We start from the raw sequence: 23,388 nt of genomic DNA on the forward strand, positions 1-23,388 counted from the left end.
GCATGAGATAGCAGAACTAATAAAGTCCTGATGATATGTAGGCTAATGGCCCACTGTTTTAAATATAATATAGTATACATATTACATTAAATGCCAATCTACCTGCACACAAATGACACATTATCCCTTCTATTCAGATTTCATACAAATGAGAAAAGTAGGTATATACACGTAAATATTGTCATAGGCCTACCTGTTAAGGATTTGAAGTGCAACTACCTTACATATTGAGCATTTTATGTCATTAGTACAAGCTCTGGTAAGTCATCACACACATTTCTTCATGTTTACAACTTATTTAGCCATGTAGGTCTAGCACCGAAAAATGTGATGTGTTTTTTGTTTTTTCTTTATTTATTTCTTTGTTTTTTTAGCGTCTAACACTGTCACACTGCACGCACACACACATCATGAAGTTTGAGTCCCCGCACACGCACGCGCGTATGCGCGTGCCGACAGACACACACTTTTTCTTCAGTCATACGCGCGCAGAAAGGACAGGACACCCCTTGGAGGAGGAACCACAGCTGGATCATTTATTTAACGTCTCCTCCTTGCGCGTCTCTTCACCAGTACAAACGTTTTCAGAGGAGCGCGGGAACTAATGCGCAATTGTCCTGGCTATTAATGCCGTGTAAACAGTAAAGACAAGTTCGTTGACTGTCATGTCAAACCTTCATTTTAGTTACAGAGAATATAACAGGGTCAGCGTCGAAGCAGATCAGTGAATGCATGCCTTTGTGGCGGACGCCACTCAAGGTCTCGAAGAAACACCGTCCTTAGAGTTGTTCCCATATCAGTGGAGTTCTTCTCTCGAAACAACACGAAAAATGGACAGGCTACTTGTTTGAATGTTCTGTCTAATCTTCGACTGCATTGCCACTTAACTATGGTAAGAGATTTTCTTGTAAATTGTATTTTTTGTCTGTAAATGAAATGTTATATGTTGGATACAATGTAAACCCCCTAGCCGCATACAAAGCTGTACAAGCTGTACAATTTAAATCAGCATTTAAAGTAAATATTGGTTACCTTGACTGAAGAACTCAAGGAGATCACAGGTTACGATGTAGCCTGAAAAAAAGACGTCATATTTTATCAAAGTGATCCTATACATTTGATAAAATAGGCTATACTCCATCGACTTATCCTAAATCATGAATAAGCAAGAGCTGTGCAAAAAAAGTTAAAACAGTGCTGATTTAAACTAAAATTTCAGCATGGCTTGTTGCTTCACTACTGTTAAAAATATCACAGCCCAAGCACGCACCCGCTCACTTTATTCCTAATATTATGTGTTCATAAAATCTCCAACAACAAAATAGTATGTTGATTCATGATTGATTGAATTCATGATTTATGTTCAAATTAATTTGAATGCTTTAATACGTGCTCAACAGAAAATATTATGATGAAAAATATAACACAACAAAACCTGATACAAATTTGTCTCATAATTATTTTTGTTGATCTGTAATTGTTTTTTGTTGAGCTGTAACTTAGCCTACAAAACAATTTAAGAATAATTTTCAGAAATTGACAACAATATGAGTAAAAAGTCAAGGCTAATCTCCATGTGTATTTTATGTTATTTTATCTTTATACATCTTTCAGACTTTTAGAAATTCAGACATTTCTCTTGAACAGTTTACAAAGTCAACAAAGCTTAAAAGATTGTATTATAGATGGGCAGAATGTTTGAAAGTTCTACTTTCTAGTTTCTACCTAATAGCTTATTTTATGGTGTGTGTGTGTGTGAGAGAGAGAGAGGGGGGGGGGGGGGGGGGGGAGCAGCTTATATCCACTGAAAATCACATCAAACATATGTGTGCTTTGATTTTAGCTTGCAAGCATTGAGGTGCTGTTTTAAGGTGCCACCTAAAGCACATTTTTCAAGGAGTCTATTCATGCTATTCAATCACTGTGTTGGCCCAGGGGAGTTTAAGTCATTACTTAACATGCACTGAAAGATTTGGAAGTGACCTTCTAGATACCCATCTTTGTTTTTGTTTTTTCGAAAGACTTTGAAAAGTTTTCCTCTGTCTTTGTTGAAAAGCAATTTCATTTCATACACACCACAAAGCTGAGTAGTCAAACAAATAAACCTGGAGGAATATGAGGGGTAAAAATAAAAAAAGAAGCTGTCAATCTCTCAAAAAATGGCTTATTTAAATAAAAAAAAAGCTAAATATCCTTCTTAAGATGCATAAAAGGCATTGGAAAATGGTTTCATGAACCTTCAATCTCCCAATTCGATCATATCATCCTAATCTCATCATAGATTGATCCATCAATGTGATCAATTCAAAGACCAGATCTCACAAAACATGCAGTATTGATGCATGAACCACACATTGAATTTTATGCCGATGATACACAAGGAAACTTTTTGAGCAATGTTGTGCAATGCAGTGTTCCTGAGTATTCTGTTAGTTCTGGCACATTTCCATTGATATTGACCAACATCCTTTTCTTAAATCAGAGAACTTAAATCATCAGTAGGCAAATCTTCATGATCATCCAAACAGGAGATGTGGAACTGGTTATGTGGTTGCCCAGCAACATTGCTCAAAAAGTTGCCCCATGTATTGTCACCTTTATACATCCATAAATGACAACACTTCAATCTGATCAAAATCCTTCAGTCATTTTGAATTTGTGTTAGTTCCACAACTAACTGAAAAAGTGAGCACATCCCAAGGGTATTATGGACCTGGGTGTGCTTGATTTAACACTATTTCAATGCCTTATAACACCAGGCCTCATTTTGGGACTATTTGCCTTTTTTTCTGTGACCGTCTGCCTTCATGGTTCCTATTACGGCCTCTAATAAATTGCGAATAAGCTGCATAGGTCCTGGATTCGGGATCAGCCAGTGTGGAGAATTCCCCATCCTGAGCACAGAGGCACCCCCTCTTAAGAAAACACAAATTAATTCCTAAAGTCCTCTGTAGCCAAAGGTTCCTGGAATGATAAATATTTTCATAGGAAGCAGTGTTCTTCCTGACTTTATCTTCACCAATTTCATTATTTCACGGCCGGCCTTAACCCCTTCTGTTGGGAGCGGATTCAGGGAGGCCCTGAACTCGAGACTTGCTTTCACTGGTCAACTGATCTGTGGCTAGCATCCTGGAAGATTGCAGATAACCGCAAAGTAATGAGTGAAATATTGGTGCACCCGGCGAAACATTCCCTAGCCTTTCGGGATTTGTGTAAAGCGAGTCCAATGTGGAAGGCAAACATTTTCATTCACTGCATGGCTTGCTCCTCTTCTTACAGTGTGCAAAAGTTTAAGGAAAAACTGTGCCTTATTTGAGCATAAAATAGATTAAATATCAAATTGATTAAAGAATTATGAAAATAATCAGTGGAGGATGATAGATAGTTATGATTTTGAAAGTATATTTTTCAGTCAGATATGTTCTACTTATTTCTGAAAGATTATATGTAATATGACCATATTCACACATTAATGTTCCAGGGTGTTGTGCTTTAACATGAATGTGTAAAACAAAACAAATCAATCAGAAATATTTGTTTGAGTACCTGGGTACACTAACAGAAAACGTCCATCTTTGGTTACCATCATGCTTTGTTCTATTTTTCAAGATCCGTCCAATATTTAATGGTGTAAATAATGATCAGTGTGTGTCTGATTATCTAGCTGTGTCTCTTAAACAGTTTTGGAAGATCTTTAACATTCCTGCCAGTTACCATTAATGCATTTAATGTAGGTGTAAGTCTAAAAGGACTGTGTGGATGTAAGTCAGTACTGGAAAAACAGTAGCCAGACTTTGTGCAGGGGAGGTAATTTGGTGAATACATTATATATTATGTATGTAGAGGGTCCTTGTGCTGTCCAGTCCAGTCCCCTGCTTGACCGTACTCCCAAGCTGCACCCTGGGCCACTGGTGATTCAGCCTCCCCCATCCCTCAGTGCGCTCCTTGTCGCCCACCCTTTAGCTAAAACCTTGGTCTGTCAACAAGCAACAGCTGCGTCTCAGGCCTTCGCCACCCTTCTTATCACTCACAGACACGTACACACGTGCACAGCGCAACACACACACACACTGGAACACTCACACACACACACACACACACACACACACACACACACACACTCAGTGGAACACTCAGACACAGTCCTCTGTCCCTCTCCCTGCCTGGTCAGAGTGTTCTCACAGAAGACGAGGCGTTGGCTTCCGTTCATGTCAGACACTGTTTTTTTTGTGATCCTCTATGCTGCGCTTTGACACAAAAGTAGGCTCAATATCTACTTTTCAAGATCAGATGCTATGACAAGACAAAACAACATGATGCAATATCAGATGCAATACAATATTATGATTTGATGCATTATATGATACAATACATTGTTACTGACACCTTCTAATACTGCTTACACAGAAACACATAAATCAGCCATGATTACACAGCCATGAAACACATTATTAAGATGACACAGCCGTCAATCAAGCACACTTGATTTTGAAACACACCAGATAGCTTAGCCTGCCAATGAGACACACCAGCCAAATCTAAACTCATTATATCAAAGCATAAACACAATTATTTTTTCTACAGCTCAACTGCAGATTTGAAACAAAGGGAATGTTTTATTAACAGGATTTCACCTGAGGCACATGCTGTATTTTTAAAATCTGATTCTTCTGCAAGTTGACACAAGAAGCAGTCTCTCTTGTGTGTTTTTTATTTGTGTGACAGTTTTCAGCTGAACACATTTTAATAATTTGTTTTTGAGTGGCTTGATACCAGTACTAATGTCTCTAAAGTGGGGATCAACTCTGTCAACAGAAATGACATAAAACAAACACTGCCATTCGAGGGCTTAAGCTGTAAGCTGTACCTTGCTGTACAGGAAGTGAAACTTTTCGTTTGGAAAGCATGAGAAGCATGTCATTCATCACCTTACATAAAATCTTGGCCTCGAGTTGGTGATGCCCTAAAGGAGTGAGAGTGTAACCTAGATTTTACCCCATCAACGGAGATGACAAAATAAGGAGAATTTCTCTGGTGTCTGTAATAAAACACCCGTTTGTGTGATTTGCCAAAAAGAAAAAAATACAACGCTGATTTGCAGTCAGTGAAGCAAAATGAGAAGCTGTAGAGCGTCTGCTTTATGAGGAAGGCACGCATTTGACTCTTTTGTTTGATGGAATGGTGTCAATTCAGATTATACCTCGGAGATCCAACCCCCCCAGGCACACACACACACAGACACACACAGACACACACACACACACACACACACACACAGACACACTCTCACACACACACACACACAGACACACAAACAAACACACAACACACACGCACACACACACACACACACACACACACACACACACACACACAAGCAAGCAAACACACACAGACACACACACACACACACACACATACACACACGCTCCCATTCCCATTAAGCAGACCAGATGTTTTACCTGAGAGCAGACCACCATCTGACAAGGGTCACCCTGCCACTTGGGCCCGGACTCATTTGGGTGAGCTCCGGGGAGGTCTGCCAGCTGTCCCTCTCTGTGACCCACGTCCCAGGGCACTGATTTGGGGAAGAGGGCTGGTGGGGGTGGGAGGGTGGTGGTTGTGGAGGTGGAGGCATTAGAGGTTGATGGGATGGGGAGTGGAGGGGGGAAGGGAAGGGTTATAGTTGCATGATTGAAAGAAAAGGGTCGGTTACAGCAATGCTGCCCTACAGCTGGCATGAAAGCATGGCTTGATGCTCAGAGGCTGTCATGTGGAAAAGAAAGCCCACCATGACAGTCAGCTAGTGTTACAGCCTGCGAGATGGCAACAGGTCGGAGACTTTGGAGAAGGCTGGGGCTTTTTTAAGAAAGAAAAAACTTTGAGAGAATTAGTCCATAGAGAGAATTAGTCAAGGTCTCTGGCGAGTGACTGAAAATGCATCTGACTATGTCAACTGTGAGTGATGTGAAACACACATGCACTTTTTTGTTTTAGAATATTTTGTTTAGAACAAAACTGGAGACATTTTTTCCATTGGTTTTAGTTTTGCAAAATCTTTGCATCCACTGGGTATTATTTGTACTATGGTGTGTCACAAAAATACCTAAAGCTCATTCTCTGCTACTCTCCCCATTGTGCCCAAGGCAGTGAAGTAATCACACAGAGAATAAGTCATCTCGTGAGGCTATTACAGTGCCCTAATCACCCCCCTCCCACACACACACACACACACACACACACACACACACACACACACACACACACACACACATACATCTGCTGCCATTATAGCACACAGGGCAGGGTGCCCCCCACGACAGCTAATTTATGACACTCCAGGTTCAAAGGCTGCAGCCAGACTGCTGCCCTGAGGCAGTGAGTGCTCCATCGGGGACTTAGCGTTACGGAGCGGAGATGCAAGGCTTACTGTAGCAGACAGCAGGGTGGAGATGGAGCTGTGCTGAAGCACACAGCTTCTTATCAGTGGAAAACAGAATAGCATTACATTTCATTCATTTATTTATAAGGACAATACACATTGATTTCTCTAAATGTGCCATTGCTAGCCAGCCGGCTAATTTTCGATGTGTTTTTGTTCAATATGTATATTTCAATATTGACTCGGCCAGTTGTTCTTAGATGCCAAGTTAGTAATAGAAACATTACATTACAACACAATATGATGAAGATTATGGAAGATTTCATTACAATGCAATATGATGAAGATTATGGAAGATTAGTTAACTCTTGACATCCTTATAATAAAAAAAAGAATACGTGGGAAAGTATTTTTGTTGAGGGTTTATGCCGGTGGTCACAAAATTATTGTATTTTTTTACAGCAGAACAAAGAGAACTTTAGAGTTGCAAGCAGCTTTTTCTGAATTAATCAGCATCCAGGAAAGAATTTCTGAGGAAGTTAAGATAGAGTTTTGAACTTAAAATGGTTACATAACACAGTTACCGGAAGATCCGCTCACAGAAATAACTCTACCTTCCAAATAATGTCTCCAATGGCCCTTAAAAATGTGCTACGTAAATTACGTAACATTTGAAAATTCAGCTTGCTTGTTTGCTTTATTTGTTTTTTTTTTTAAGCTATACTTCACAGTATGTTTCAGAGGTGTTTTACCATCACTTATGAGAAATGTTGAAATTAGAGATATAAGCAGCAGAGGAGAAAAACGGCAGCCATTGTATGGTAGCCCTGAAAATGGAATTGTTTGGGCAAAGGGTCTCACATTCCCTGGTCCTCAGCCACTGTGGACCGTAGAGGAAATGAACTGGCAGATGGCACTGGAGGTTTGTGTAGAGCCTGCATAGACATGTGAGGGATAGTGAGAGCTTTGTCAGGGCACTTCTGAAGATAAATGTATGTGTGTGTGTGTGTGGGGGGGGGGGCTGATGCTGTATTTCCCCTCGGGCCGGGGGATGGCGGTGTGTTGAAGAGGACGTCCATATGGCACTGTCCGACCTCACAGGGGCCTGTGGTCACCTATCCGTGTACCAGAAGGCTCCTCTCATCTGCTCAGTGACATGGTGCCGTTATGCTCCGGCCAGGAAAGATGTTTTTTTGGGGGGGGGGGTTTTGTCCTGGGCCGCCGACCTGCATTCTGCGCGCCGCACCCCACTCTGTGAGATGTATGTTAACTCATTGCAAAGCATGTCTATCAGAGAATTACACCATCCTGTGTAGTGCATGCCCTTGTGAACTCACCACTCATTAAAGGGGCTTTCTCCTGTGAGTTCATTTTTTGGAGGACTGTCTCCGAGGCCGTTCTGTCCAGTGTGCGACGCAAATAGGGGGTTGGCGCTAGGAACGCGATACCCGTGAAAAAAGCCCGCTCTAGCAGAAAAAGCGAGCGGCCAGGTGAAGAGTGTTGGACTGGCCTTGCCCCCTCACTGGGTTTGTTTAAGATCAGCTTTCCTGCCGAGGCCGGGGCTGCACGGCCACTCTTTCCCATGCCCTTCGGTTCCGCTCCGCGCCGGCCCTCCACCAGGAAGCCGGGCTGCGGCACGTTGCAGCACAGCGACGCACAGGAAGTCAGGCCTGAACTGAAGCTGTCAGAGCTCAGTTTCTCATCATTCCTTTGTCTCTCTCTCTCTCTCTCTCTCTCTCTCTCTCTCTCTCTCTCTCTCTCTCTCTCTCTCTCTCTCTCTGTCCCCCTCTCCTTCTTGTTTCTCTTCCTCTCACTCCTATTCCACCCATTCTCTGTCTCTTTCTATCCATCTCTCTCTTCCTGTCTCTCCCTCTCGCTCACTAACTCCTCACTCGTGTTTCTCCCCTTGCTCTCTCTTTCTCATTCACTCTGTCCTCTATGTCTGATAAGGCCACTGAGCCGTTCCTGTGCGTGTAGGTGTGTTGGTGTCTGGTGGTAGTCAACAAACTTGCTACTATGCCCATGGTACACCCATTCTTTCTAAGCAATGTGATATGCTCTTAATTGAACAACATTTGTGATAAACTAACAACCCCATTTTCAAACAGAGATTGAATTGCACTACTTCTTTCTTTTGTGTGTGTGTGTGTGTGTGTGTGTGTGTGTGTGTGTGCCAGTGTGGAAGGTGGGGGTGGGTGAGAATATGTCTGTGTGGGTTCGGTTGAATAATGTATTTTTTTTAACACACCCCACTTTTTTGTCTACATGTGTTTTTTTGCAGTGGTGCAAAGTATCAAAGTACACTTACTCAAGTATTGTACTGAAGTACAATGTAACAGTTTAATTGTACTTCCATATATTTCCTTTTTATTGTATTTATACTTCCAGTCCACAACATTTCAGAGGGAAATACTTTCTACTCCACTACAGGCTTTATTTGACAGCTTAAGTTACTGTAGTTCCTTTAAGATGAAGATTTTACACAACGGATAATATAACTTCTGACGTCTTAGAAAAAGCAGTGTGTGGTCATCGCAGTATGTATTTTAACTTAATTTCACTGCTAATGTTGAAGAGCCTTTTCTTACAGTTTTTCTCAGTCGCTTAATATCATTAACATTTACACAACAGTTTGTGCATTTCTCAAAAAATTGCCTGCAAAAGTGAGTATCTTTCTCAAAATGCTTGTGTGTGTGTATCAAAAGCAAGTATTTATAATACCACCTGAAACTGTCAATGCAATCAAAATGACAAGTCCATACACCATTGGTTATGAACAAGAGAGTCAAACTACTTTGTCTTGTTGTCAATTTGACAGTTTACTCGTTACACATTACTGTTTGTGGAGGGGGTTGATTGCAAGAGAGTGAATATGTTTCAAAGTTTTTATTGTTGACAGACATTGTGACAGTATAAAGAAAATAAAGGCCTTTGCAGCGCTTGGCAAAGGACAAATAACAAATACACAGTATAAACCCCTTGGTTAGAGCTGTGCACCACTGTAAGCCAAATTTACTGTATAAATAAATCTATCTATATCCTGACATTCCTGTCTGTCAGGTCACATATATGTATATGTTGAACAAGAAAATATGATACATTATGACAGCTACATGTAGGTCAATACTTATTAGCATATAATGACTTAAGTGATAGAATAAGGCCTATTTGTTTTATGGGGTAGGACTATTCAGCATGGAACCAATATAGTACATTATGACCAACATGACATTAGCAATTGAAAATGTAAAAGACATTTCTACCTAATCAAGTGCATGGATGTACTAACACATTTGCTGTTTGTTCGAAGCAATGAGAAGTGTGTTTATGAACAAGTAGTTTTGAGAATTTCAATTCTGATCTGAGAAATGCACCAAAGGGACTGAGAAAAACGGTAATAAGACTTTTTCTTGCAGGTTATTTACTTGTAAAAGAGTATCTACATATTGCTACATTGGTATTTTATATTCAAATCTGAATACTTCTTCCACATCAGATACACTTGCCATTAACTGTGCAGTCTGCACATGCAGGAGTCATATGTTGTCAGAGTGATTTAATAGAGTTGGCACCTGTCAGAGAGGTTTCCTTTCCTCTTCATTTACCTGTTTTGTAGGATTTCCAATAGTAAACAAAGGACACATTTTCCATTCACATTTAAAAGTTTTCTCTCTCTCTCTCTCTCTCTCACACACACTCACACACACACACACACACTCTACACTTAAACCTCTTTGCCTTTCAGCGCTCACACTCTTTCCCCCTCCACCCCACATCATTATCTGTTTTTTTCCCCTATGTCCCCTCGGCAGCTAATATCCCCGCAGCCTCCATCTCTCATTCTCTCCCTCTGTCTCTGTCACTCCGCTGTCAGCTTTGGGGCCACAGTTCAACAAGGCCTGTTTGGCGTGGTCAGATTTAAATGCCCCGGAGGGAGAGGGCAACAGTGAGAGCCAAGGGGGCTGGGGGTGGCGTGGGGGAGTGCTGGGGGGGTGTGGGAGGATGGTGTAGGGTGCTGGAGCTGAATAGCCCTTTATTTTTTCGATAATGGACATTAGCGCTTTGCCATTAGCCTCGAGCATGACACCTGAAAGAAGACAAGGAACAGAAAAGTTGGGGCGTTTTGGGAAGAGCATTATGGAAGAGCATAGGCTTTATTAGTAGTTGCACAAATGGCCTGTTTTAATAACAATGCTTATTTGTAATCTCAATTACAGTTGCAAACTTATTTAATATAATTGTGTATCTTGTGCAAGTTCAATTAATATAGATACAGTATACTGGTCACAGTCTGTTTGCAGCCACTTGTTTAATTAATTAGGGTATATTTTGTCTGCACAATATTTATATCTTGTAATATGATCTTACAATAACACAGCATGTAAACTGAGTAGAGTGTGCCAAGCTTTGTTCTATTTCCTTAAGACCTGAGGTGCCTTCAAATTCGCACACATACGTGACAAACATTCACAAACGTCTGCGATCATTTTCCAACAGTTTTCTGTTTGCCTTGAGTTTCCCCTAGAATGTTTGCAAACCCTCGCAAACTGCTTCAGAAGGAATATTGAGAGTTCGATGTAGAGTTAACGTTGAGATAAGATGTATATGTAAAATCGCTCAAACATATTTTATCAGACAGACATGTTTGCAATGAAAGTTTGCCTCTGTTCAAGGAATTTGAACGCACCTCTAGCTGGTTGTCACAAACAGACGGTTGACTGTGTCAAACCTGCTTCAAATGCCACAGGCTTACATAACCCTCTGGCACCACACTGTCTAAAGAATGTAACCCGTCTGTCACTTTCTTCTCACTGATATCAAACTTCAGTTACCTTATCAAATCTCAGAAAAAAGAAAAAAAAAAATCCTCTTCCTTCCTTCAATGCTCTGTCTTGATCATGTCTTAGGCGTCCTTAAGATTCATTGCTTTGTGTTGCTCGAAGAGAGTGGCGTCAGTTTAATGAGAATTCATTCTTGTTCACACAGGAAAGCTGACAGCAAGAAGCTGTGATAGTTCAAGAAAGATAAAAAAAAGGAAGAATCTACCCTGAACCTACAAGAGATACTCGAATAAAGCATCATTTCGACAGTAAGTATGCCTTTTATTCGTGAGATAATCCTTCACAATGATTCACCAAAAAAAGTCCATAACACACACACATAGTTATGTGGAGTGCTTGCAGTGTCACTGTACCTGTTGCTTATAAAATCCCTCCAGTACTAAATCTAAACACAGTGAGGAAACTGTCAGAAATGTAGTGAAAAAGGCTGCAAGCTCATTGTGCTGTGTGTACTGGCAGAGTGACAAGGAAAAAGGTGACAGCTCTGTGCTCTCTCTCTCTCTCTCTCTCTCTCTCTCTATCTCTCTCTCTCTCTCTCTCTCTCTATCTCTATCTCTATCTCAGAGCAGCTGTCTGGAGCAGTCATGGCAGCCTATGGACAAACGCAGTACAGTCCCGCTCTTCAGCCTGCGGGGCCGTATTCAGCGTATACCCATCACACCCAAGGCTACGGCATGCCTTCCTACAGTGAGTATGGCCCACCTATGAGCTGAGAATTGGCCCTGTTCCTGTTGTATTCACACTGGGTGTTCAGGCCTTTAATCCATGTTTTTGGATGCCATGGATTTACTCTAATGTATGCATATACTCAGGACTTCATCACTTCAAAAGTCTTGTCTGTAAAAATCATTAGAAGTGGATATACTACATTGCGTATATTACAGCCTTCAAAGCCACTCTAAAAAGTCGTTATTATTGTCACTGTACTAATGACTTGTTTGCTTTCATGTAAATGTATTGTATGTGTACATTTGAGTAAGTGTGATCTTTTTGGTCTTTTCCTGTGTTTAGACATTAAAACAGAAGATGGCCTGAGCCACTCGCCAGCACAGAGCAGTCTGCTGGGCTACACGTCTAACTTCAGCAACACGCCCCCGAGTCAGGCGCTGTACAGCTACTCCACGCATGGTACGTTCCCTAACGCCCGCAGCACGCTCTTGATATGTTAGAGAAAAGGGGTTCAGCTTTGTCAATGAACTTGGTCATGCCCAGGCAGTGTTTAGCCTGTTGCAGTTTCGCTTTCTGTAGTTTCTCTTTCTGGTCTTGCAAAACTCTTATACATCACTGGCTCTATACCCTGTCTGGACATGCAGTTTTCTTTCTAGCTCTTCCTCTCTCTCTCTCTCTCTCTCTGTCAGTCACTCACTCAGTCACTCTCTGACACACACACACACACACACACACACACACACACACACACACACACACACACACACACACACACACCAATAGTGTCTATCTATCTGTCATTGCCTCTGTGATCTCTTTATCTCTGTGGCGTGATAAAAATTGAAGATGCTTGCACGGTCGTTTGGCTCCCCTCACATTTCCAGGTGCTGTTCAGATCGCCTCTCCTGGTCCTACCCACACACACATACACACACGCACTCACACAAACACACACACACACACACCTGTTCCCCATTAGCCGCGGTCTGGGGTCCTGGCGTCAGCCGGCTCCCTTCCCCTCTCCCAGGGGTCAAACCCTTGCCTTTCGCTCCCCACCACAGCATGCTACCCATTGGACGGGTGTGTTTGTGTGGGCCGGGAGGGGGGCCAGGAACAGTGAAGCAGGAGGTGGGAGTGTGGGGGTGGGGGGGGCGCTGTACCCCCCCCCCCCCCCCCTTAAAAAACTCAGCGCATTCCCCTGGTCCTGTGGCGCCTAATCCTAGTCTCACCCAGTCAACTTTATGGCCTCCAAAGCACCGTGAAATTGACCTCTTCTCTGTAAAGGTGAGAGGTCAAGGAGCGTTTGGGAACGGAGGCAGACACTGCAAGCCCAGGGCATGGGGACAGGGGCGCAGGAGGGGAGGAGCCGTGTCAAGATCAAGCTTCACCATGTTTCCGATTTCACGTCAGAATGTCTCAGCGTGACGCGCTGCGCGGACTTGTGTTTGTTGCCCGTATCCGCTGTTAATATCAAATAAACCTCTACTCTCGGCAAAAACTTTACGACCAGATGTGTGCTTCAGGAAAGCGTGTCCAGCAGAGTTGCTGAACTGGACACTCGGTATAGTTCATGGCATGTTAAAAAGATTTGATTGACGGATAGACTTTTGTTATCAGACAGAAAGAAAAATGAAACGTCCAAGATCTCTGGGTCTGGCTTTGTTGTTTTGGGTCTGTGTGATGTACGGATCAATTCTTACCCCAAACCGGCTCAAGCATCAGATAAATAAGCTCACTCAGTGGTATCCACTTTTCGGCATGAGGAAGTAGATCAGAAACATATTGCACTGTTCCTTGTGATACATTTCCCCCCTTCACTCTGTGTTTGTTATTTTTACAGCCCTCTTTTGTTGTTCTCCTTCGAGTTTTTTGGTGTTTTGGCACGGTCATTTATCTGGTGGAGCTTTGAGATGAATTGCTTTGTAACTTTGTAACAAATGATCTGAAGGAGAGAGAGGTGAGAGAGAGGGGAAAACGAGGAGAGAGAGAGCGAGAGAGAGAGAGAGAGACTAGAGCACAGTACAGCACTAGAGCACAGCATTCCTGCTGCTTGTCTGATAACAGTGATGGATTTGCTCCCAGCTCCACACCTGGCGTGCATTCAAATTTGCAAACATGGGCGAATGTTTGCGAACATTGGTGAACAGTTTTCCGTTTGCCTTAAGTTGTCGGCGAACGTTTGCAAACAATCGCAAACATTCTAAAGAGGAAGTTCTCCACGAACATACAGTGGAACTGGGCGTTAGTTTGACGAAGGCAACAATGCAATTGCCATTACAAAGGAATGTTAACACCAAATTGTTCAAAGGAAACATGTTCACCACAAACGTTTGCTACTGTTTGCCGTATTTGAACGTACCTCAGGCTTTCCCACCTGTACTGTTTTTTCATCCATAAATCAATCCGGCTCTCCCAGGGCCCCGACGGAGGCTAGGCTTCTAGCCATTCCTCTCACCGGCGCTGCCTATTGCCTTTGCGGTGCCATGTTTTGGTTGGAGGAGGTTTGGCCCGGACGTGTTGTGAAGCCAGAGATTTGCCACATCTCGGGCCTGAACTGAAGGGTGGCTGTGTGTTTCTTTTCCAGGAAGCAGTATTTCTTCTGGAATTTTCCAGGGAGCCAACCCAATCACAGGTTCAACACCGTTCAGTCCAACCCAGCAGGTAAGGAAGCAGCACTAATCCAAGCAGAAGGGTCTTATGACTTAGAAGTGAGACTTTGTCCTCACATACATTTAGTATTTTCTGTACACCAGGGTGTGCCACTACGTATCTAAACTTCATCTTGGTGGTTCATGATACATATCGTATATCTTCTGTACATGTGTAAGTTTAACTGTAACTGTATGGCATGTCTCTGATTTTAGGATTTTTCGGCATACACCACATACAGCCAAAGCCAGTACTCCCCATACTACAACACACACTACAACAGCCCGTACCTCACTGCCAGCAACATCAGCCCCACAGCCCTGGCCTCGGCTCTGCCCTATCAGCATCCAGAGCACCCGGCCGTGTCCACCAATCACAGTCCAGAGTCACACACAGGTGAGGACCCGCAGGGGATGGCAATATTCTGAAACCATGCTGAGGGCAAGGGGACTTTTTTTCCATGTTAGAAGAACTGAGGATTACTTTGTTATTTGTAACTAATACTGAAGACATTGGTTGCTGTTGTGTGTGTGTGTGTGTGTCTGTGTCTCTGTGTGTGTTCGTGTGTGTGTGTGTGTGTGTGTGTGTGCATGCGTGCCTGTGTAGGGGAATACCATCCCCCACCCAGCCCGCCAACTCCAGTGAAGGATCATGAGGGGGTTCCTGGCAGACGGAATTCAGACGGGAAACTGAGGGGCAGAAAGCGGGCCAGTGACCCAGCGCCCCCCCTCGACTCAGATATCGAGGTACAGCCGTGCAACTCTGACCGCTATTCCCCAGGCACATATCACTATATTATGCCTTCACATGAACACTGATATGCCGCTCCCTCCACTGCAGTTTTTTTGGCTCGCATATATCAAATAAATATAAAATTATATAAATTATTATTTTCCTATAATTCTACTCTTTGAAGTTATGCAGAATTTGGGATTTGTGCCACGAAAAATCGCAACAGTGTCAGGCCATCATGAACAAGCAAAGTTATAGTTTTGTGTCTGTCGATCTGCCATACTACTAAAATGATCTGTCCCCTTACAAAAGTGTTCCATTACATTTGGTAAATTACAGTAATTACACTGTCAGGTAAGAGACAGGTGATATTTGTAATTTGCTAGTTTTTTATGTAAAAAAAACTGATTTGATCCACAGAGGGTGTTTATCTGGGATCTAGATGAGACCATCATCATTTTCCACTCTCTACTCACTGGGACTTTCTCCACACGATTTGGCAAGGTACAGTATTGCACCGTTTTTCATACCCACTTAGTGTCACGCAACCCCACTTACCCACAAAGCCGAGGGGCATCTCCCAGCTTCACACAGTGTGGAGTTTCGTGGAGTAAATTCATAATTTATATTTCAAGCATAACCTCAGAGACTTGGACACCGTGCACTCTTTTGGGCACTTTTTTGCAGTGGTTTTACTCCATCCTTGAGTGAAAATGGTTGCACGATTGCATGGCGCGTTAGACTTTTCCAAAAGTCATTCCAGTTGTAATGGAGGATTACTAAAGTCTTGGGGTGCTGAAGAATTCACTCTGGAGCTGCTTAGGAGCTAAGTGAGGCAGCGGACCAGGACTGACAAAGCGTCACGAGATAAAATCACTTATTGAAATCTGGGGGCCTCTTTGTCCCTCATGGAGGGGGGCAAGTTGTTTGGCAAGTCCATCTCCCGCTGCTTGACTGACAGGGGTTGGACCTTTACGTAATGGCCGGGCAGCTTATGTAGGGGGGTGGGGAGGGAGAGATGTTCGTGTTTCTTTTTCTTGGCTCGCTGATTGTTTGGAATTCCCACGATTCCTTGGTGGTTTGATGCGGAGCAAAAGTGGAGATTGTACAGAGAAACCTATCTCTGCACTGCAGCCTCTTTCTGTTTGGTTGTTGTTGTGGTTGTTGTCCTGACTGTATCCTGGGGAAGGACCTTTGACTGGCCCCACCAGCAAGGTATTGTGCATCTACCAGTGAACCCAGCCATTCTGCAATCAAATCCCATGCAGTGTTGAGCAAATGATGAGAACATCAAACAATGACCACTGAGGATCCAAATTCTGGCATTTGTTTAGTCAAGGCCTCAGCTGTTTTGTACAGAATTTGACGTGCTTTGTTTCCGAGGCTGATCAGAGGCGGGTTTCATACTGTCAGACGTGAAGGAATGTTTACACAGGTTTTCGTTTCAACCTTTATCTGTTATAATTTGGCTTCTTTTTGTATTCATGTGTGCAGCACGATGTCTCGGTTGAATGGAGCTCTAACCTCATGCCACGAGCAGTCAGCTGTGAAAGGTTCCGTGGTAAACAACTGTTTGGCTGGTGTGGAGGCAAGCCCAGACCCACAAAGAAAGAAAAATAGAGATATAAAGAGAGAGAGAGGGAGAGAGAGAGAGGGAAAAAGAGAGAGAAAACAATTTGGGTGCTGAAAGAAGTTTGTTTGGAGCCGCCCTACTCAGCGGAGGCTTACTGCTGAACGCATCAGAGGTTTTCGCCAGCCATTAGAGGGTCACCACCAGGAGTCTAATTTCTCCCTGAATTCTAACAAAAACATTTTATTGTGAGAATTCTTCCCAACGTCTCAGTGCTTCCTCTCCATAGGCTGAAATGAGGAGAGGTCAGTCATTATGACTTGGACTGCCCACCTTATTCTTTCTTCAGGATTTTCCCTGTAATTACATCAGAGGGGGTATGAGACATGTAGTACCACCCTTTCTTCATCCATGAAATAGCCCAACCAAACAAGGTCATTGAGAGTAATTATCTCAATTAACACAAAGGCCGCCCTCACCCTCCTCTTTCTTTTCTTTTTCTCTCCTCCTCGTCTTTTCAGACCTCGCCCTTTGTTCTTACAGTCGTCTCTGTGTGTGGACCCAACTGGGTGGAGCAGGGAGAGGTGTGGGTGGGGTGGGGGGGTGTAGCTGCCCTCTCCCGACACTAATCTGACAAGTCACCTCTGGCTGACACTTCCCCGCCCCTGACAGGCTGCCAGCAGTGGAGCCAGGAAAGCTACCTGCCCTGGCACGGGCGGCAAAGCGCTGCCAGCCCTGATTACTCACCGCCGTGTGACACCTGCAGCGCACAGCGATTTACGGCCCCATTGTTGGCCAGAAGGCTGCTCTGTGTTTTTTTGGCTCGGCTCAATGAAGTGTGGCTTAATAAGTCGTCAGGGAGCTCGGCCGTGACGAACATGTCAATCTTCATTGAACAACAAAGTGACAAGAGTTTGTAATAACAAATGCAGCACTGTAGAGTGGGGGAAAAAGTCTAGCTGGTAAATGCGTACTTGTATGGTAGTGTCATGCCATGTGTATAGATGTGTGTTTGTGTCAGCTATGTGACGTATATGGTCTCTCTGTCTCTCCCACTCTCTCGTCATAGGACTCTGCCAAGGCTGTTTCGCTGGGGCTGTGGATGGAGGAGATGATCTTTAACCTGGCTGATTCTCGACTCTTCTTTAATGACCTGGAGGTGAGTGCCATCACCTTGACACCTTCAGCCCTAAGCCACCCATGTAAAGTCATGGTAATTGCACGGCTGTAATGTACGCGGAGTGACAGAAATTACTCTAGTAAATCCTAATCGTTTATTTTTTTTTTTTTTCTCTTTTGATCACCACTCATTATGACCATTATGATATGGAGATTAATGTTGAGTTACTCTTGGGTTGTTATGACAGAGCAGTGGATTAAATTATGCTTGTGAGGAGGGAAAAGACTGTGACATAGTGATTCAAGTTGTGTGTCTTAGTCATAAAAGAAAACTCTGTCCTGGTGTGGAGCGCCAGTTTAAGAGACATGGGAGGAAATGCAGTTATTTCTAAGAGACATTAAAATTGAATATAGTTAAGTATTTTGACCATGGTTTTTAGATATGTTTCCCTATTAATGTAGCCATGACCATCTTCCTCCACACAACTGTTAAAGGTAATTGATCTAATCCCCATTCCCAGTTGTCAGCTGAGAGAGCGTGTTGCCACAGGCAAAATAGCTCCATGGTTACGGCTGGTGAAGAGCTTTAAGAAAATACATAGCTGTGTGATGGATAGACAAGTGTTCCCTTGCAGGAAGGAAAGAAGGTAATCAGTAGCTGTGACACAGCAGTTCAACAAGATCCAACAAACAGCATACACTCATTCATTGGAAACAAGCTCCCACGGGTCAGGAGTCAGGAGTCCACTCCATCAAAATACTGTACGTGATCGCTGACCAGCGCTCCCAGAGCCTTCAATGATAACTTAAAGCCGGAGTGTAATATCTGTCAGAAGCTAATGAAAGTGTGAGTGAAGTGTCTGCATCGGTGGGTTGTGTAAACAGGATCGAGTGACCCAAAAGCAAAGCTGAGTGCTGGTCTTGTCTGTGGGTGTGTATGATGGGGAGGGGGGACTTTCTGAGGGAGAACGGGGGCCCTTATAGATATGAGTGCGCTGTGCTATGAGGTAGCGTCTTCCTCTGTCTCGAGCTGCCTGAAACACGATAGGCGGCCCTGTCGGGTTTGTACCGTCGTCTGAGGAGGGAGGTTGAGAGCGAGCGAGAGAGAGAGAGTGAGAGAATGTTTAAGAATGTTTGAGAATGAGAAAACCAGAGAGGAAGTTGAGGTGTGCCATCAGACAAAAGGGGATGAAGTATGTAGGTTGTTAAAAGAACATTTATTTTTTTCTGTTGATGATGACTATGCAGGTGTTATTCAGTCATCATATTTTATACTACTCACAAACACAAAAATGGTATGAAATTCCACTGGATGTGTTAATCACATCAAGGGACAGACACACTCACTAGTGGCATGCAACTTTTGTGTTGTTTTTGGCATTCTGTCATGCAGTGATCTAATGTTGGCAATGTTAAAGGCCAGAGCTCTTTATCATTGTTTTTGTCATCTCTCTGTGTGTGTGTGTGTGTGTGTGTGTGTGTGTGTGTGTGTGTGTGTGTGTGTGGGCATGTATGGTGTGCTGGGGTGTCATGTACAGCTGGTACTGTGCCATTTTCTCTCTCTTCCGTTTCTGTGTTAATGGCGCCTGGATGTCTTGTGCCTTCACTGCCTATTTCCCCATTGTCATATAGGCTATATATTTTTTTATATATTTCCCTCATCCTACTGCTCCCCGAGGCTAGTGCTGCTCGGGAGAACCTGTCTCTGCATGGCACGACACTTCTCTGGCCTGAAATAGATCTCCCATCTGAATAGATCTGGTTTCTCTTCATTTCCTAGGAATGTGACCAGGTTCATATCGATGATGTGGCTTCTGACGACAATGGACAGGATCTGAGGTAAGAATAAAAAAAAAAGAATTGACAGGAGCTCTATGCCTAATCCCTCTTGTTTCTGTAAGCACCCTGTATCTTGTGTCACAGGACGGCATAAGGAGTATCCAAAAATAATAGTGATTGAATCATTAAATTCCTTAATCTCTTTTCCTGGCGAATGAAATCACTTTGGTATTTGCTCCTATTGTGGGCTTTTTTTAAACTGAATGACTCCTACCTCTCCATTTTGGACTTGAATTTTAAAGAGCCATTTTTAAGAGGGAGTTTACAGGCTCATTTGTCATGCGGTACAGTTTATCATCCGACATAAATCTGCAGAAATTTTATCCACGCTAGTCTGGACAGTATGTATGAACTCATGTGTGACCCCATCCGCAGCACGTACAACTTTGGCACAGATGGCTTCCAGAGCCCGACGGGCGGGGGCACGCTGTGCCTGGGCTCAGGTGTGCACGGCGGGGTCGACTGGATGAGGAAGCTGGCCTTCCGCTACCGGCGCGTCAAGGAGATCTACAACACCTACAAGAACAACGTGGGAGGTGGGTGTGCAACAATCACAAAAAAAAAGAAGGGGAAAGTACCGTACGAAGCCAGTTCAGTAACCAACTTTGTTTTGAGAACAAGGAAATGAACTGATATTTCAGCAGAGTTGGAATGTGAGTTGCAAGATCCCAGTGTAATTCAAGTGTCAGTTCACAAAATAACTAGGTGACACAAAGCAATGAGACAAGAGGGTGATGCAAGTTATTAGACACAAAGTGAGTGGAAACTGTGTATATAATTTGACAAATTGTACAATACTCGGACAGAAATTTGACTGGTGTATGTCAACAGTGAATGGTTTGTGTTGCCTTGTGATTGGCAGGGTTATTGGGAAGCCCTAAACGAGAGGAATGGTTACAGCTGAGGCGGGAGATGGAGGTTCTGACAGACCTGTGGCTCACACAGGCACTGAAGGCTCTCGCTCTAATCAACTCCAGGTAGGCACACACACCCTGAAGCAAGCAAGGTTGCAGTAGACAATAACCCAGTATCACACATTTATGAATTTATGAAATCACATTTAAAAGCTGATAATTTATATATACATATACATATTAAAAAACAACATAGAAATTGGTTGCATAAACAGGAAAACACAATACAAGGGTTTCCCCACCCTGTTTAGTATGCTGTTTGAGATCGTTGATGACTGTGTCTTCCTGTTTCAGGCTCAACTGTGTGAATGTGATGGTCACCACTACACAACTCATTCCAGCCCTATCTAAGGTCTTGCTATATGGCCTGGGTTCTGCATTCCCCATAGAGAACATTTACAGTGCTACCAAAACAGGTAACCATTACCTCTACACACTCTTTGAGGAGAACCAGATTGCCACAAAATGGTATCTTACAATCCTATCTATGTCTTAACAGGCAAAGAAAGCTGTTTTGAGCGCATTACCCAGCGGTTTGGTCGGCGTGCAGTGTATGTAGTCATAGGGGATGGAGTGGAGGAGGAGACTGTGGCCAAGAAGGTAAGCTAATATGACAAAAATACCTAATTTTTTAACAACTTGTCTAGCTTTACACAGAACATAGACATAAACCAGCAGGAAATTATCAGGAATTGGGTATGGAGTGTGTGCTAGGGTAACAGACACTGGTGACACTCTATTACACAACATACATTCAACACGCTGACAGACAAAATAAACTGATTATGTAGCTCCCCCTAGTGTTCAACGCTAACAGGCTACTCTGTGCTTGCTGTTACAGAAGAATATGCCTTTCTGGAGGGTGACATGCCGAGCGGATCTGGAGGCCCTAAGTCATGCACTGGAGCTGGACTACCTCTAGGGGGCAGCAGCCGTTGGACACCCTGCCTCTACGCCTATCCCATATCCCTATGAACTGCAGCGGACCAACATAGACGTGGCCAGGCAACATCAATCATGATCCAAAGCCAAGAATATGGGACCAATCTTTATCTCAGCAGGGAGTTGCAATATTACTGGAAATGTATTTGTTTCAGTTCAGTCCAAGAAAAATACCCCCTTCTCCCTCACCATAGACTCCTTTTTTTTCTTTACTTTTTTTAACTGCAGCACATTGCACTGAAAATAAAAGCCCTTCTCAGATCTTTCAGTTCATGGTTGGCGGTTAGAGTGTCACATAGCATGTTTATTCTTTTTTCTAATAAGTTTGGAGGAGAGAATAACCATAAAGTAAAACCAACAAGAAACTGACCATAAGCTGTTGTTTATATTATTAGATACTGTAACTCCATTAAAAGACATGATTTGTTAGAAATATTACAAGAATACTTAGAGAATTGCTTTATTGGGGGGGGGGGGGGTCCTTCGATGCCAGTAATGTAGATTAGAAGAATGATTTGGATACCAATGAGATTTATATGGGATCTCTCAATGTAAATCAGTAACATAAGGGATGTATATAGAGTAGCCATTTTAATGTATTTAAATCGAATCACATGTGACAATCTGCTGGTATACAGACTATGTCTTATCACACAATAGTTGACAGAAAATGTATTAAAAAAATACACAGCTAAACATGATAAATAAATGGGCAGTAAATAAAGCATTTTTGTTTAATAAATACGATTATCAGTAACAATGCTAAACTGCCCCAAATTATACTGTTTGCATTTACAGCCTGCATTTCTCTGTTGTGGCACAGAAAATGTGACACCAATGTTAAACAAAAATATTTTGATAGTGACAGAAATAACATAAATTGCATCACACAACCTTTTTTTATGACCATAACAGACCCTGTCAATTTTACAAGGCAGGATTCTTCACCTGTTTGAGTATTTCAGAACAGAACGTTTTTGATGTATATTTCTTGTATTGTTCCTTTTGTTTTCTGAGTGAGAGTTGAAATATAACCTGTGTGTTATTAAATGGTATGATCGTGTCTGGATTTGCATGTGTCCTATACATGATCAGATTAGCTATGATTTGTATATAAGGTTTTATTGATAATTTGTTCTGATGGGCAATTATTATAGAATAATAAAACATAAATTAAGTGTATTTTGATGGCTATGTTCTTATTACTCAGATAACATACAATTGGTAACATTTATCAAGTATACACAGGAGAGATGTTAAATATCTTGTGCTATGAGTAGGGGATTTCACACAGCGGCTAATCTACAACCAAGTCTATTTACCTTCTAAACCAAAATGACTAACAAATCACAAATAACTAACAAAAACATCACAAACAGAACAGTCTTTAAGAGCATTTCACTGGGGTTATCAAGCAGGCACCTTGCTTTATAGGCGTTTCATTAAATAAGGCCCACAACACCTCCAGAAGGCCCTCTTCAGTGGTGTCTGGTGTCCCAGGCTCACCCCCCTCCACACTCATAATGGGTCCTCTACCAACAAATAATGACAACAAACCAAAGCAGACAACCCAAAATCACCAACAAAGCAGCCTCTGTGCGCAACTAATAATAATAATAATGATAATAATAATACATTTTATTTATAAAGCGCCTTTCAAGACACCTAAGGTCGTTTCACAAACGTAATTTAAAATACAAAAAATACAATTTACAAACACAAAATAGCCAG

The 23,388-nt window shown here is 42.7% G+C and overlaps 1 protein-coding gene across 2 annotated transcripts; it reads left to right on the plus strand.

Moving 5' to 3' along the window:
• Nucleotides 1-518: 518 nt before the first annotated feature.
• On the plus strand, nucleotides 519-22,839 carry eya2 (EYA transcriptional coactivator and phosphatase 2). 2 transcript variants are annotated; one of them, XM_042090227.1, is made up of 15 exons: nucleotides 519-892; nucleotides 11,369-11,471; nucleotides 11,788-11,910; nucleotides 12,235-12,351; nucleotides 14,477-14,553; nucleotides 14,757-14,937; nucleotides 15,148-15,287; nucleotides 15,694-15,777; nucleotides 17,913-18,002; nucleotides 19,743-19,801; nucleotides 20,177-20,337; nucleotides 20,664-20,778; nucleotides 21,010-21,131; nucleotides 21,215-21,315; nucleotides 21,557-22,839. In XM_042090227.1, exons 3-15 carry the CDS (start codon nucleotides 11,808-11,810, stop codon nucleotides 21,635-21,637), a joined length of 1,431 nt encoding a protein of 476 aa, XP_041946161.1. In that variant the 5' UTR covers nucleotides 519-892; nucleotides 11,369-11,471; nucleotides 11,788-11,807; the 3' UTR covers nucleotides 21,638-22,839. The 2 variants fall into 2 exon arrangements, with proteins under 2 accessions (XP_041946161.1, XP_041946162.1); XM_042090228.1 differs by having other exon boundaries at nucleotides 11,793-11,910.
• Nucleotides 22,840-23,388: the final 549 nt, after the last annotated feature.

Source organism: Alosa sapidissima, chromosome 4 (assembly GCF_018492685.1).
Source record: "Alosa sapidissima isolate fAloSap1 chromosome 4, fAloSap1.pri, whole genome shotgun sequence".
NCBI classification, from domain to species: Eukaryota; Metazoa; Chordata; class Actinopteri; order Clupeiformes; family Clupeidae; genus Alosa; species Alosa sapidissima.

Excerpts from the sequence above, each read along its gene's own strand:
- eya2 (XM_042090227.1), top strand. The coding sequence starts at position 11,808 with ATGGCAGCCTATGGACAAACGCAGTACAGTCCCGCTCTTCAGCCTGCG. Across the intron at positions 20,338-20,663 it reads CTACAAGAACAACGTGGGAG|GGTTATTGGGAAGCCCTAAA; the intron begins GTGGGTGTGCAA and ends TGTGATTGGCAG. Across the intron at positions 21,316-21,556 it reads AGGAGACTGTGGCCAAGAAG|AAGAATATGCCTTTCTGGAG; the intron begins GTAAGCTAATAT and ends TTGCTGTTACAG.